The sequence below is a fragment of the Canis lupus genome, chromosome X (genome assembly GCF_003254725.2).
Source record: "Canis lupus dingo isolate Sandy chromosome X, ASM325472v2, whole genome shotgun sequence".
Classification (NCBI taxonomy): Eukaryota; Metazoa; Chordata; class Mammalia; order Carnivora; family Canidae; genus Canis; species Canis lupus.
The window spans coordinates 13,777,879-13,794,253 of record NC_064281.1 but is presented as its reverse complement, the minus strand read 5'-3'; the positions used below and the strand labels follow the sequence as shown (position 1 = coordinate 13,794,253).

The following is a 16,375-nucleotide window of genomic DNA, read 5'->3' as shown; positions in this document are numbered from 1 at the left end:
TGTACTGTATTAGAGGGAACACAGGAAAGAAAAAAAAAATAAAAAACATAATGACGTGCCAGGAGACACACTTCCATGGTGACAAAGGCATCAACAACTGACCTTTCAGTGAAACCTCGTCCACACTTCCTTGGGTCTCCTCTGCTCCGCTGTTATCAGAGGCACTTTGGGCTGAAATACCTGAAGCGATATTTTCTTGCTCGGAACATTTTTCAGGGCATGAATTTGCACTTGATAGCTCTGCTTCATAGCTGATATTCCCAGGCACTTTGTCATGGTGGCGGCTCATCCCAAGTTGATGCTTAAGTTGACTGCTTATGTCTGTGGGTCTGGTTGGCGAGTTTGACTGAGCTGTGAGCACATCCACAGACTCAGGGTGTGCGGCTCCCTCCCAATCTGCAGAGGATGGCTTCTGCAGTTGTGCAACGGCTCCATCTGGACCACCTCCATATTGTAATACTTTACCATCCAAATCATTTGGGTGGGCAACAGAGACCATCTGAAATCCTTCTGTGGGAAAGTCACAATTTTTACTTGGTGTGTTTTCTGGAATAGGCTCACTTTCCATTTGTATTTGGTCTTTTGTCACACTTGAATCTAGAAGATTGCTACCAGCTGAGGTTGTTGCTGTTTCTGGGTCACAATGATTCTTTACATCAAAAGTACGTTTTTTCTCTAACTGTAGTTTATCTGGTCCCATCTCAACTGCAGAGGAGTCTAAAAAGGACAGTATGGTGTCTTCAGTGGAATACTGACGTGATACTGATTTCTTAGCCATGTGTGGCTTAATCTTACCTGGAGACAGGGCAGCCATTGTGAGAGTGTTGTCCTCCAAGTAGGGGAGATCTGTATTGTTGCCCTCTTTTGGCTTAACTTCTTCAGATTTACTGATGGACCTCAGGTTAACAGATTTCAGGACCGTTGGTGTGATTGCAAGGGATGGTGGAGGATTTGACCGCAGTGTTTCTCCTACTGGGTTCTGTTTACTATGAGTAAAAACATGCAATGGGTGACGGTGATGGAATGGTTTATTCAAGACACTATGAAGAGCACTTAGGTCAAGATGGGTAGGAGGTATAATTGGAAGTTCAAGGTCTTTACTCAGTGATAGAGCTCCATCTTTTAAAGAGGGCTGCTGTAGTGAGGATTTTCTTTCTGGAACTTTCGGTTTTCTTTTGCTACCTCCAGGAGACAGTGGGCCAGAAAAGAAAGCTGTAGGGAAAGAGGAGGTCGGTGTTTCAGACTGGCTCGAGTAGCCACTTGATGGAGATGCCAAGCCTGCCAGCTTTTCTGGTGAAGCCAGTTTAAACTCATTGTCAACAGAAGGAAGGGATGGGGTGGTGGCTCTTGATTCTGACTGGGATGTTTGGGATTCAGAGCTCTCTGGAGACTTGATGCATTCAATAACTGTGGTACCCGTAGCAGTGCTTGAATTGGATAAAGATCTGTAAGGATCATTTGTTTTCAAGTCATTTAGAAGCCAGAGATCTGCATAGTGAGTCGATTCAGCACCTTCATCTTTGAATGGCGGAATATCTGAAGTGTCTAACTGAGGTTCCTTGATACCATGTTCACTCTGGTTCATCCAAGAAGACTCTTGCTTGATGGCAAGGTTGGCATTTTCCATTAGAGAAGGCGTGTTGGAGAAATCAAGAGGCAGCTTCATTTCCCTGGAACTGTGAGGCAGGAGCTGGCCACTGCTTATCTTTGGTTCTTTCTTCTCAGAAATGTCTGCATTTCCATCGGACTTCCTCAAAGATGAGCTACGTTTAGGTGGGGTCGGCTTTGCCTTTGGTTTCCTGAAAGAGATGCTTGGTCTCCCCTGCCTCCTGTGGTCTAAGTAGTCCTGCCAGGTACAGTCCGGAAGAGTCGGAGGAACCCCAATGCCCTGGCTATTCTCTGGGCCCAGGGCTGCATAGTGACACACATAGCTCTTATTACCTTTAAGACCACAGTCAAAGTGCATGGAAGTGTAGTATCCTTCTGTGTCCACTGAAAAGTGAGAGCTAGTGTCTGCTTTGTCTGATGGAGACTTTTCCAGAAAGCTGTCGTAAGTGGCCATGCTTGTGAAGCTCGGGCAGCCCAGGCTGTCTGCCTTAGGGCGCTCAGGACTAAAATCCTGGCGGCAGGAGGCATCGTGATGGTGGTGTAGGTAATTCCACTCACTGTCACTGGTGTTGCTATTGTTGGGGTCATCCAGCAGATCCGCCACAGTGGAGGTAAAAGAGTTTGCCCGGTGGCCTCTCACTTTATCCAAGTGGTCATTGTACTGCTCTGTCACGAAGACATTGGCATCCTCATTAGCATGAGGGGCTGTGTTTAGTGACAACTCTGAGTCACAGTGTGAAGAGCCAGTGAGGGGAGGAGAAGCTGCAGGAGGGATTGTCTCTGAGGTCTGTGAGGGGCATGTGGAGCTGCTCCCACTCCAGTTGCCACTGGATGACTGATGGTCATCTTTCTGGTCCATGTGGCTGCTGAGGAGGACACCTGCCGTGGAGATGCAGTGGATGGGGCTCCCAAAGGTGTCTGAGTTGGAGGAGATGTCACAACTGCCAGAGTCAGCAGCCATTCGGGACAGACGTGACCTCCCTCTCTCATTTAACTTGTGCTGGGGGCTGTGAAGATGTTGAGAACAAGCCAGACCCAAAGCAGGCTGGTGTTCCTGTGCACTTGGGCTGCTGGGGGCCTCACTGCAATCATTAGGGGTTCTTTCTTGGTCGCCCATGAAAGGCTCCCCCTCTTCATATGCTGCGGGTTTAACACCAACTTTGGGCTCAGCATCCCCACTTCTGTTGCCCTCCCGGGGAAGGCTCCGAGATCTTGTACGGCTGCTCACTGCAGTTGTAAACATGGTGTCACCTTTGTCAGCCAATGCAGAGATGTTGCCAGCAGAATGAGAAAGGGAAGCTGCTATGCTTTGACCCCTTTGAGCTCTGATTCTCCTTCTGGATGGAGCAGCAATCAGGATATCTTCGGTTTGGCACTCTGAGTCCCTGGTTCCAGACCTCCTATTGACAGTGTTGGAAGGGTCTGGATTTGTGTGCACAATCACATTCCTTTCCCTGGCCACAGGGGATTCATCAGAATCTAGGGCACATGGAAAGCATAGTGAGATATTTTATACATCAGCAGACTAACAGACATTCTAAGAGATGTCCACAAATCTGGGTGCTGGCATGTTGGATCTTTCTCTTTGAGAAAAAAAATCAGCATATAAAATTAGGAGAAAGTTAAAATGCTCTGGGGAATCTATCCCTTTGCCTGTCTGTCGCTCTCTGTATCTACATACAGACAGACACACACACACATACATGCTAGAGTGTGTGTGTGTCTGTGTGTGTGTACTAAGAGAAAATGTTTTTAGGTCTTTTGCGAATTCTCTCTCTTCACTATCAAATTACTTTGCCCCAATAAGTGACTACTATTTTTTCAACTAAAGTCCATTTTGTCTTTCTGACCACTATTTTTTTCATTTTGTAATACATGCCCAGCAAAATAAAACTCTTACAATTCATTATAGGTAGTAAAAGAGATGCTACAATAATAATGATGATAATAATAATAAAACATAGGAAGAGATCCTAAACACATGGAACAGAAAAAAAAGGAAAAAAGTCATAAAGAGTGACATGTTATCAGTATTCAATATTTAATTGAATATGCTTGAAATTTACCTTTTTAAAATAACTAATGCCATAAAAGTATATCTCTCTTCAAATAAACATATAATTTTCTAAAAGTAATCTTTCATTGATTCTTGTTACTTTTTATTCATTATTTCCATCTTAATAAAACTTAAAAAAAAACCTACCAAAATAGTACATTTCAGCCATAAGACCTGAACATGAATACCTAAATCCGTAAGGTTAAATCTTCACAGTCAAGAACAGAAATTTCAGAAAGTCATGCCACCCGGCTTGCTGAGCACAAAACAAGTACACACTATTTCAAAACCTTTACAAGTTACAACACTATTTTTAAAGAAGCTGATTAAAAGGCCGGCTTCCATTTCATCTCCTTCTAATTGGCACCCAAAAGAATGTTAACTATAACAGTTTTATACCACACCTATTTCTTGTTGGACTCTTCTGGGGATACCCGAGATGGTTTTCCTCCTCCTCAGTTTTCGTCTCCGCTGTAGTACGGATTGTGAATGAACAAGAGAGCAGCGTATACTAGCCTCTCTGTCAAAACCAACTCCTGCAACCCACAAATAGGTCTCATTAGCCTTTAGAAATGGCAAACAAATTTTCATTTGCTTGGAACACAGTGATATTTATTGATTGGAAGTCAAGGAAGAGTTTGGATTAAGCCCGTGAATAAATATAAGAGAGCCCTTATTCAGCTGTTATTTAAATTACTCTGCAGTACATTAAGCTTTACTTCTAAATGCAGCTCTGCGCAACAGCTTGCACTGCCAAGAGTAACAAGCAAAGGAGGAAAATCAAAAGAAAGAAGAGAGAAAAATAACATCAAAGAATCACGCTCATACAGAAACAGCTCCTGAAGGACTTACAACCTTTAGTTACTACTATTTACTGGTCTATTTCTGGGCTCTCTGAAGCTGACTTTACATAGTAGATCCAGAGCCAAAAAGTTAACCTGAATTAGTTCAGCTAACATATCCTGACCCATTTTTTCATTAAAAGCATCTTTGTGAGTTTTTTTTCTCTCTGCTCACTACACCCCAACCCTACACACAACACACACACATACAAACACACATACATGTACTCACACACTTCTGTGAGGAGTAAGTAGCCTAGAGATTTGTTTTTAAATCATCACATAACTTTCTACTTTTTTCTACTGACTCAGTTGGACACTTTTTGGTTTGGCACCAATGTGGTATCAATATGAAATAAAAACACAATGCAGTCCCCAGTTCTGTATTTAAGTGGATCTACTTTCTCTATCAGCTATAAATGAAGCTGGAATTCTCAGTCTTTACAATGAGTGTCTGTTTGCTTTTATAAATACAGGGACCAAACCTTGATGCTTGTTTGTTTCTCTCTCCATAATCACATTATTGATATACTACATGCAATGCAGTCTTATCAAAACTAGAGTGGTGAGGAAGGAGGTAAGGAATTCACACTCCTGTCTGGCATAGGCATGTGCCATGGATTTTTCAGAGTGGGCTTTGCCTCCGACAGTCATCATGCCAAAAGTACATTGGAATTGGGTTGCCTCATCATTTATCCTGATTGTTAAGCAAAGAGCAGGATGGCGTGTTAAACCTCAGCTCAGCTATAAAATGAAGCAATTTGAGTTCTGCTTAGCATCACAGTGACAACGGTTTCTAGAACTCTGAAAAAATCTGTGAGATATCACATGATGAGTAATTACAATATTATTGGAGAATTCGTACTAATGGAATTTTCTTTTCTTAGCTCCAACCAAAAATTAAGATCTTTCATTCTACTCATAATAATTACAGAACACATGGCACACAGATACATTTTATGTTATATGGACATAATTAGCAGCTTTCTCATTAAAGCTCTTGAAATCAACATATAATCTAGGCTTTAGTCTGAGAGTTCCTGAAATAAAGCAGAAAGAAAGATCTTCCCTTTTCCTGAATCACAAGACCCATAATCAAAGAACTAAATTTGAAAACAAGATTTACTTACAGTGCTATGAAGAAAGCAGGTGCTGCTTATAATCAAATGTTCCCAGAAGGGAAAGTTAGTTTAAGAGGATGCCAAAATGGCACATTTTGACATCTACCTAACCCAGCCCATTTAGATTATGGAGATCAGATAAAGTACATATCCTTGGAATAATTTATCCTGCAAGTTGAGTAGGTCATTAGGAAACTTTCTCCTAGCTCATAACCAATGGATCAACCAGAATTCCTGTTTTTCAGGAAGGAAATAATATCTATCCCCGATATCTAGTCATCATTTGCTCCCCACTTTATGTGAGAAACATCTGAGTGGGATTAATAATAGCTACGTCCATAATGCATCTCAAGCAGCATGCAATCTTTAGTCACATGGCACCGGGATAAAAGTCAGTAATATCATAGCCACTGTGAAATTTTCAATACACAATTAAGTTAAAATATAACTATCAGATATGTTTAAAGAAAGCCCAATGGATAGATCCTTTTATGTCTATCTTTGAAAGTGAGAATATTTCTTAACATTATTTCACTTACAGCTAAGATTACCAGATCCTATCCTGGGATTTACAATCGCTACAGATAAACTTCTCAAGAATAGTCTGGACAGGCTTGCATTCAACCTAGACTAATATTCAAACTCTCAATACACAAGAAAAGGAAAGCAGAGAGGAATGTTAAGGCAGGCTAGCTGGATTAATAGAGAGTTCAGCCTTCATCTTTGAATCTGTATATTTTTAGGTCAGAAATCACCAAAATCAATGCAGAAGTCTAAAGGATCTTTTAAACGAGCCTACCTTCATCCAAGGAAGACTGAAAACAGATTTTATAGTTGGTCTACAGGATCTTTACTTGCAGTTTGAGAGACCTGGGGTTTGCTGTTTTCTTTCTTGCTGTGCCATGCATCATTATCATAAGACTAATCACTGCTGCTTTCTCCATTATTTCAGTCAGCTATGACCAAAGAGCTATTTGGTGACTTTTTTCAAAAAGAAACTGTCCATCATTTACATAACAAGCGGCCCAGCAGAACATATGCAAATGGATGTTCAAAACCTGACAAAAGCATATTGAACATCTTCTGAGTTGTATTTTGATGAAAAAGGTATTGGTTGTTTACAAAGCGGTATTCTTAACTGGTACGCCCAGCAGCACAGGTTTTGAACATATTGAACACAGAATATTATGACCCGACTGCCCCTAGGAAAAGAACAGAACGGTACCAGTGACATTGATGGGAATAATGCAAGAAGAAATCACTTGGGCATCTTGTTTCATTTTCTCCTCTGGTGTTGGGAGAGGCAGTGCTTTGCTCCAGTTGGTCTGCTTGTCCAGTGTTGAAGGGATATTGTGTACTGGGTTTTTCGGCCTCTGCCCTAACATGACATCTGTATCTTCATCCTCCGGGGGATGGGACTGCAAATGAAGTACATTCAGACTTAGCCATCATGGTTTATATGGGAGTGCACATGTTAAGGAATTTCACAGTTAAGAACAGTGAGAGCATAAATAAGTTTTTAAGTCAAAGGAAATAGTTAGTAAGCACAACTAATTGAAAGTTGTAATTTCAATAGCCAAGCAACACAAAAGAAAAAAATGGACTAAATAAACATGCTTTTCAGGTCAAGTGGAATTAAGATGAGAGACAAGGTAGCCATAAATCCCCAAACTTCAAACTGAAGGAAAATCTTAGTCTCTAATCCAGTGACAGGTAGATTCTGGATATCTATCTTGCCATATATTCCTAATGAAAGTCTAGAGAGCTCTAGATGACTAGGATCAAAGGGAGAAGATGATTTAGATGCCTATGAAGGATTCAGAAAATGTGCCAGAAAACCTGGAGTTCAAGAGACATTCCAGAACACATCATCTGAAGGACAAATTCTCTAATCTGAGAGGCTGGATTAATTTATAAGGAGTTATTTTTACTGCATGACTATGGCATTTGTGAATAACATTTAAAAAATTCAGTTTCATCAACACTGTATGTGTGCATGGAAAAGCAGCCCTCTTCTCCCATTTATTATAAGTGGAAAATACAAAAGCAGATAACGGGGAGAAAGCTTCAAGTGAGTTTCTTTTTCAAATTCGGAAGAGTTAAAGGGCCTTAGTTTCTTTCAGCTTTGTAGTGTGAAGCTTTTCTTCTAGCTGTGTTGTTAGAGGCTTTGACTTCTGTATGACATTCTGTATGAAAATTCTCCATCCAAGCCCTTGGTAGATATTAATATTGTCTACCTTTTATTTCAGGGCTAGGCTCCTAACCCAGATTATTAAAAAGGCTCCATTCCAATTTTGATTTCAGGGTTGGGTTTCTAAACCAGATTATTAAAAGACCCAGTTTTCACCACTGACCCTAGTTTTCTTTCTTTCCATAATTTGAAGGAAGGTGAGTGTTTGTATACAATAAATATTTTTTCATCTTATTCCAGTTAAATTTTAATAATATTCTGTCCTAAAGTCATGAAAAGAAAAATTTCTCATCTCCACATTTGGAAGCATCATGCCCTGCTGACTCAGGATTTCACATATTGTCAAACTGTTCTCAGGTCTCTTAAAGAGAAGATTCCAGAGCCACTTGCTTAAGTTAACCACCACCCCCCAGCATTTGCTTACCTTGTCAGAGGTATCTGCAAAGCCCCCCAACACACCCAACAGGATATGATCCCCCCCTTGAGAAAAATGTGTTCGCCATGAACATTTTAGTAAAACATTGCAACCTTCTTTCTCTCTTCGGCTTTTGTGCAGATTCCCAGCGAAGCGAATAGCTCAAATAAAGTTGGAGCACAAAAGACTTTGTTTCCTAGGTAACTTCCAAAAAGAAAAAAAAAGTTTGGTGCATGCAAAAAGAGAGACAGAAAAAGAGGGAGAAAGAGCAAGAGCCTGAAGAGAAACCCCCACCACCAGAGGCCACATTTTGTAGGCGATTCCTTCCTTGAATAACAATGGACTGGGAAACAAAGAAAGAATAGTGACCTGACTACAGGCTCTGACCAGCATTAAATAAAAGCATGTTTTATTTAATGGCGACAGGGACAACTGGCTGCTAGAGAACCCTTTTGTCCTGTTCTCTTTTTTGATTTGAGAAGCTGAACCTTTACAGTTCTGATAAATATAGGGCAAGTTGGAATTTCTTTCCTTTGAACTATAGGGTCCAAGAGTGGCATTAGGTGATGCCCATCTTGAACAGAGCCTTGATTGTAATTTACAGAGGGAAAGTAAGTGGGAAAGAAAGCCAATGACACAGCTGTCTAAATCATATTTTATTTAATTCAAGTTAGGAAAGTAACACTCTTGAAGTGGATTTAAAAGAATACCTGTTAGTTAGGAACAACAGAGTTAACCATAGTTAAAAGAGAGAAGAAAGTGTCTGGAGAGAATGGGAAAGGGCTGTGATGGAATGTGTCAGAACCAGTACCTTTCTACTCCATGGGGTCATGTGGCAACACTCAGTGGGGGAGGGCGAACGGGTGCTGTTAAACTATGAAGATGAAATGCAAAAAAAAAAAAAAAAAAAGGAAAAATTAAAAACATGCACACAACACACAGTACACCCTGGTTAAGCCAAATCTAAAATATTAATGAATGAATATACTGGGATGACTCCCTCCTTCCTTCCTTCCATATACATCCTAATTTTACGAGAAATAACATAAATAGTGGTTAAGAGCACAGACTTTGGGGCTAGACTGTCTGAGTTCAAATCCTGATTCTATCACTTATCGGCTGTGTGACCAGGGACAATTCCTCAACCTTTCTAAGCTCAGTTTCCTCATCTGTAAAATAGGGAAATAAAAGCATCCATCTACCCTCCAGGGCTGTTTTGAGGATTAAATGCGTAAGTCACCAGAATAGACTAAAAAGAATGGTGGCACTTAATAAGCTCTGCAAATTAGTGTCAGCTACTACTCCTGATACTGCTACTATTATTGCTACCCTTACTGTAGCTGTCCCATATCTGTGACATTGTCTTTGCAAATGAAAACTTTCCTTTTGATCCCAGTCCCATTTGTCAATTTGGGAAAGACTGAATTCTTCTCTCTCCTTAGAGTGAGTTTATTTTCCTGTGAACTACTTGGAAGAAAATTCGCTGGGTGTACTTTCTTCGTCCAGGCTGCTTAAATTTTGCCTCTTCCTCATATTCATAGACTGTATTTGAAGACAGGTCTGAGTTCAAGGGCGTGTGACAGGGCCCTGCACTCAGAAGGACACCATGCTTTTTTGAGTAGGAGGCCCTGCACCTTCAGTTTGCCAGTCCTGTTTGGAGAATAATCAGGTAACCCTTTTTCAGGATCTACTGAGGACGTTGACATTTTTAAACCCTACACCATGTCACCTTTGGATTCAGTTGGGCCTCTGTTATGGCACTTTCCATATGGCATTGCTTTAACATAACCTGAATTATTCCTGGATGTGTCTATTTCTCCTGTTAGGTTATGAGTTCTTAGGAGTCAGGAGCCATATTTGATTTTCTCTTCAGTCTTCCATGATGCCAGCAAAATGCCTCCTCATTGTAGGAGCTCAACAAATTATTGGTGCACTTGAATGATATGAGCCTCGTGTGTTTTAATAGTGATGGGAAACCCCAAAAAAGTAAAACTGTGCTCAAGATATCAGGAGGAAGCAGACACCACAGGATTCAAGGCTACTAGCCATCTTAGTGCAAGTAAGTGAAAACAAACAGAGGAAACCACAAGCAACATTTGGTTCCATCAGAGGCTCAGCATTAATGTATTCCAGTTCTAATTATTCCTAAGCCTATGGCAGACATCTGTTTTGGAGGTGGAACACCCAGGGTCTAATTCTATTTTAAGTTTCTAAATTTTAAGTGACAGGGTTGCTCATTAATTTTTAAGCAAAGCAAATGCCATCTCCTCAGGCCCAGTTAACTTTGATCTAGATGTTATTTAGGACAAATGATTTTGTTGGGTCTGTGGCTCCCTCACTGAAAATGTTCACTTTGACAGATGTGCTGAATTTGGCCTGAGTTCAGACATTAACCTGGCCCTCTCCTAAGAATCAGTCACAGATAGTGATGTGCAGGTCTCAAGTAAGACACTGGGGTATGCAAAACAGAGAGCAAACTCATGGAAGTAGGAAAAGGGAGCTTGAAAACAAAGCCTGCATGGTACAGGAACCTATTTCCAAGAAACCACAGGCTCTGGTGTCTCATGAAAGGATTTAAAAAATTACACAACAGAGAACTGCAGGGCATAAAACATATTAATGACATTAATATTAATATATTAATTTTGGTAGTTTGTCTTTAATCTACTAAGTCAGCTCTCCTGTTGAGTATTTTTTCCAGGAGTGAGGGATGAGGAGTGGTTTTTATGTTTCATCAGTTTGGGAAACCCCTCCATGCCATTAAGTAAGCATGAGGTAACATTTGGAAATGACTGAGGATAGCAAGTAACTGTTCTGTTTTGGTCACCATCATTAAGTCAAGGTCTCTGTAGGTTATACTCCACTGAAGATTCCTTCTCAGCTAATCTGTCTCTCCACTATTTTGATAGGAGCTCCAACCTCCAGCTTGTGAGGGCTGAAACTAGGTACTCCAGAGCTTGTGTGTGGAAGGACTTTGCTCTTTGGTTCTACCACCACGACAGAAGCATTCAAGTTCCTATAGATGATCTGTTGATTTAGAGTAATTAAGCTTATAATATTGAAATGGACTTTGGTTTTATTTTTGCTATGAAATTAGTAACTGCTTACGTGTAGTAGTGTTTTAAAGCATTCTTGTTCCTGAGTGGTCAAAGGAAGTAAAATAGTTCTGATTATTTCTGATTAGATTTTATACGGTGAATGCAGTAATCAGTTCATACAATTTTTTTCTATAATTATCTAACAAATAAAACAGAAAGAGAACCACTACCTCAGGGCATCTGATCTGCATGGCCCAGCATGCCATTCCTTAACCAGTGGGCGTAGATAAGGTGAGGAAAAGCTGCATGCTGATCAAACTTGTTTGAATTAAATTATCCTTTCAAGGTTGTGTTCAAATGAATCCTATTGCTTGTTCCTAGTAAGACTTGTAAGGGCAGAAACCATTTCTTGTTCATAACTGTATTCCTACTGCCTTGGTAATGCTTAAAAATTTTTTTGTTGTGCTGCTAGCTAGCACCCCCTATATGCCTGGCATAAGCACACAAAAATCCTCTCAAAAGAAATAGTATCAAATTATCTCCACATAAAATTTTTCAGTACAACATCCAGCACAAAGTCAAAGATAACAAGGCAAATAGGAGACAAGACAGCATGAGCAAGGAGCATCCAAAACAATAGATAAAATATAAGCAGACCCATAGGGCCTCCTGCTTTTGGAATTACCACTCCATGCAGGAGGAGCAGTGAATAACCTTGGCTTCCCCAGAATAGGTGTGTGGGAAGCCTCTTAGACCACTCATTCATTCATTCAGGAGCATTTCTTTGAAAGTCAGTCAACCCCCTATGGAAACAAATTGTCACGTGAAAAACTATATCTCTCTCATGGGTATATGCATGTTCACTGTACAGTTCTTTTGACTTTTCTGTACTTCCAGGTTTTTTTCATAATACAATGTTGGAGAAGAACACACATAAAAATTTCCCCTTCCTTTCCCAGGTTCCCATTCTGGCCCTCCTACCACTGATTTCGAGAAGCTGTAGACTCCAAGATGCACCATTTTAGAATCAGCCACCACTCGCCTTGCCCATCCTGTCCCTGACAAAAGATGATTCTTTGATACTTTCACCCCATTTCTGTGCCTGCTGGCCCCATAATTTATACTCTCAGATCCTTTCTCTACCTTCCCACGAAACTGCTTCAATGAAAGTTAGAGTTATACACTTACGGTCAGTGTTCAGAACAAGAAATAACAGACATTAATTTCTTCACTTTTGTGGCTATGAAGAAGCATTTCACCAAAGATCTCAAGATTTTCCCCAACCTTTCTCTTATTGCCAGAAGAAAAATATGATCCCTCCACATTTTACTTTCTTTTGGGTTTTATTTTATATGCTGATGGGAGCTTATTTTGCTACAAGACTCTCCAAAAGACATCTGTTAAAGTGTTGTGGGTATTTCAGCAGGAAATGTTTTGAAAATTTGGCTTTAGTTTGTGATCTGATAACACATGGCATTTATAGCAGCTGACTTTCAGAGCTGATTCATTACTATCATGCTGTCTTAAACATGAGAAATATTCACTAGAGAATGGATGCTGTGGTATACTTGAAAATAGGAATAAAACCTTAGCATCCTAAGATGTCCATTGCCAGTCACATGGGTTACTAGTGAGGTGATCTGGGACCTTAATTTCATTCTACCCTGGGGTAGACCTTAGACCAGGTTCCTACATTTCTGCACAGGTTATGGCATATCTGTGAGATGGAGGGGACCTTGTCTGCCTCAGATTTTTCTTTACTGGAGTGTATGAATATGTTGCACATAAACATGAAGTGCCTTGATTTTTCTGGAAGGCTTAAAGGAATCTGGTAATACCTTCTTCACATATCACTCTTACTGCTACAATTACATAGCACTTTTATTCCATGACACTGTCCCAGAGTCTCCTACTGGCTGGCATTGTGCCCTTGCAAACATGTTTAATAACATTTCTGATGTATTTTGTGCTCCTCCCTTTCCTCTCTCCTCAACTCCAAGATTTACCAAAGTGAATAACTGTGGGAAAACAGAATGAAATAAGTAAAAGTTTAGGGTACATCCTGTGGTTTCTCTGCCCTAAGCCTTTCTTCCCTTTCCTGGTGTTTCCTTTTTTACCACTCTCTCCCAGGCAGCCAGGGTCCTCATGCTTCCCGAGGGCCTGAATGCAGCACCCCCAAGTGCCCAAACGCTTCACACTGCGCTCCTAGCCAGTGTGAGTCTTGGCGGAAGCCCACATATGCATTCACATTAATGTGCTGAGAACTCCGAGTCATAAGCCCAAAGGAACACATCTCTGAGGCAGAAGTGTGGATAGCGGTTGTAGGCCAGGAGGGAGATACTTGGGAATAAGCGCCTACTAAGTTCTTCTTTTAACCACTTTATACATTACTATCTATTTAAAACACCAAAATGCATAAATATTCAGGACTGGGAAAAGTCATCTTATCATTGATAAGTCTGCTTTTCCAAATCATACCTTTATTTCTCTTTCCTGACAGATATTGCCACCACCACCACTTCCTCAATTCTCCTGAGAAGCATTTGGCAAAAGGAAATATACAAAAGGCCAATAAGCATATGCAAAGGCCCTCAACATCATTTCTCATCAGGAAAATTCAGATGAAAACTACAATCACATACTGCTATATACTAGAGGGGCTAAAATTAAAATCAATAATAACAAGTGTTGGCAAACATGAAGAGCAACTAGAACTCTCATAAATTGATGGGATGAGTGTAAAACTGTATAGCCACTTCAGAGACTGGCAGTATCTAACAAACCTAAACATATGTCTACCCTATAGTTCCCTCTTAGATATATGGACATAAGAAGAATGAGTATGTCCACAAAAAGCCTTGTACAAAAATATTTATAGCAACTTTATTCATAAAAATTCCCCTGCCGCCAAAAAACCCTCATAGCTAGAAACATCTCAAATATCTACCAACAACAGAATGGATAAACAAATTAGAGACTACTATATACATATAATGCAGTATTACCTGGTAATAAAAAAGAACACGGTATTGATACATGCAACATTGACCTCAAAAAAGTATGTGGAGTGAAAGAAGCCAAATACAAAACAGTATGTGCTCATTCACTTTTGCATGCCATCCTGTTGATAGTCTGAGAGACATCTTGGGTATGAGATCGGCCCCTAGTGAGCAGAACTTGAACACAATGGCAATGGTGCAGTTTCTACCCCAAGAAAGGCTTTCTGAAAGGCTGCATATAACCAGCAAGAATCTCTCTCTCCTTTTGATCTCAGCTGGAACTGAAGGAAAATTCTTAGGGTGATGGAATGGAAAATGATTTTATGTATTTTAACATTCAGGAACACTTTGTTTAATGGTGTTCTATTAATGAAGCAATTTAAATGTGCTGAGCATAACAAAATTCTACTTTGAAGTGTGTGTGAAAGGTAGTTCCCATGTGAATGGAAAAGAGGGCTCCAGGGAAGCCAGGAGGGAGAACATTTCCTGCTGCTGCTCAGTCCTTTATTCACAGGAGTTGCTCTGACTGTCAAGGAGAACACAAAACAAGGCCCACTGGACCACGGTCAGTGTGATGTTGATGCCAGTGAGTATCTTATTCATCCTCTGTGGCTGGCTTTGCCAATTAGTGGGGTCACTGCCAAGGGCCATTCAGTATCAGTCCTCAAAGGTTGCTAGCACCAAATAAAAGACATGAGTGGGGCAAAGGCAGGCCAGGCTTTGAAGTGGAGGGAAGAAGGCTTTGAATTGCTGCACACAGCACAAATACCCTCACCCAAATCCCAATGTGGGACTCACAGTGGCCCAGGGGGGTAGGGAGGATTCTTCCCTCACCCTCCTGCCTTGCCCTCAGCTGGGGGCTCTGAGGTGTGCAGTAACTAAAGAGATGTTGTATATTTGCTCTCACTCCAAGTGACATTCTTCCCTTGTAACTCAAACTGGCTGTGGCAAGAGCTCGGTAGGGTCATACTTGACCTTACCACAGCAGATTCTTTAAAAATAAAAAAAAGATAAAACCTCATGCACAAGCCATGCATGTTCCATCTTTATTTTCCCCCTTTCCCCCTCTTTTTAATTGATTCTTTTTTTTAGTATAGCTTTATGAGTGTTATCACAGTCATAGACTCATGTAACCCTCCCACAGTCAGGATTCAGAATATTTCCATGACCTCAGAAAGGTCTCTTATGCTATCCCTTTAGAGTCACAGTCTCCCCCCCACTCTTAGCCCCTGGCAACCAAGAATCTGTTCTCTGTCACTATGGTTTTGTCTTTTTGAAAGTGTCATATAAATGGAATCATACCTTTTGAGACTGGCTTCTTTCACTCAGCATAATGCCTTTGAGATCCATCCAAGTTGTTGTATCAGTAATTCATTCTGTTTCATTGTGAGTAGTATTCCATTGTCTGCTTATACTTTGAACAGTGAAATGTCTCAGGCACGCAAGAAAACGTGAACCTGAGAATATTCCGTAATGATGTGTATAAATAAGTGATTTTATTCGCTGTTCCACAGCCAGGCTCATGTTTTAGAGATAAAGAATTCCCAAACTAAGATCTGCAACAAGGAATTTTCTTTATTTCTCACAATATTTGATATTAACCAGACTCATTGGCTAATGCTTTCGTTAGCTGTTGTGTTGCCTGTTAAGCTGTTGTCTGTCAGCTGCACATCCATTCTTCCGGACTCTGCTTTGCCAGGACACTGAAAATAACATTTCTTTCTCACCAGCTGCTCTCTGTTAGGTTCTGCCCTAGGTTTGTCAGCTCCTTACTGCAGTTACTATCTCTGTGTCGCCTCTGTTTCCCATTTGCTGTGTCTGGCTTATGATACCTTCCCTATATTGGATTCTCTCTGTTAAAATAACTGGTATGGATTCTGTGTTCCTGGCTGAACCCTGACTGATGAAGTACGTGGTACCAGGCTTTCACCCCTGACTTGCTTGTGTCTGAGCCATCTAAAGTACTTGCTACTTCTGGTTCCTTAGCCCATGAGGAAAACAGGAACTAGTGTGGTGGTCCGTGGGGTGTCAAGATTATAATGATCTCCGCAGCTTATGGCAGAAAACAGGAGAACTGATGTAGTCTCAAAAGCAAACTGCTTCTG

At 40.7% G+C, this 16,375-nt stretch overlaps 1 protein-coding gene across 3 annotated transcripts in view; it reads right to left on the bottom strand.

Annotated features, from left to right (window-relative positions):
- Positions 1-16,375, bottom strand: part of NHS (NHS actin remodeling regulator) — a 346,600-nt gene that overhangs the window by 7,587 nt on the left and 322,638 nt on the right. The window contains exons 4-7 of one of the 3 annotated variants that reach the window (XM_025437614.3): positions 9,045-9,107; positions 6,853-7,045; positions 4,069-4,200; positions 103-3,087 (exon numbers count right to left, since the gene is read on the bottom strand). In XM_025437614.3, the coding sequence (XP_025293399.1) occupies positions 103-3,087; positions 4,069-4,200; positions 6,853-7,045; positions 9,045-9,107 (3,373 nt within the window). Of the gene's footprint in view, positions 1-102; positions 3,088-4,068; positions 4,201-6,852; positions 7,046-8,242; positions 8,547-9,044; positions 9,108-16,375 lie in introns of those variants that run through there. The other 2 variants (XM_025437623.3, XM_025437620.3) reach the window with 2 other exon arrangements.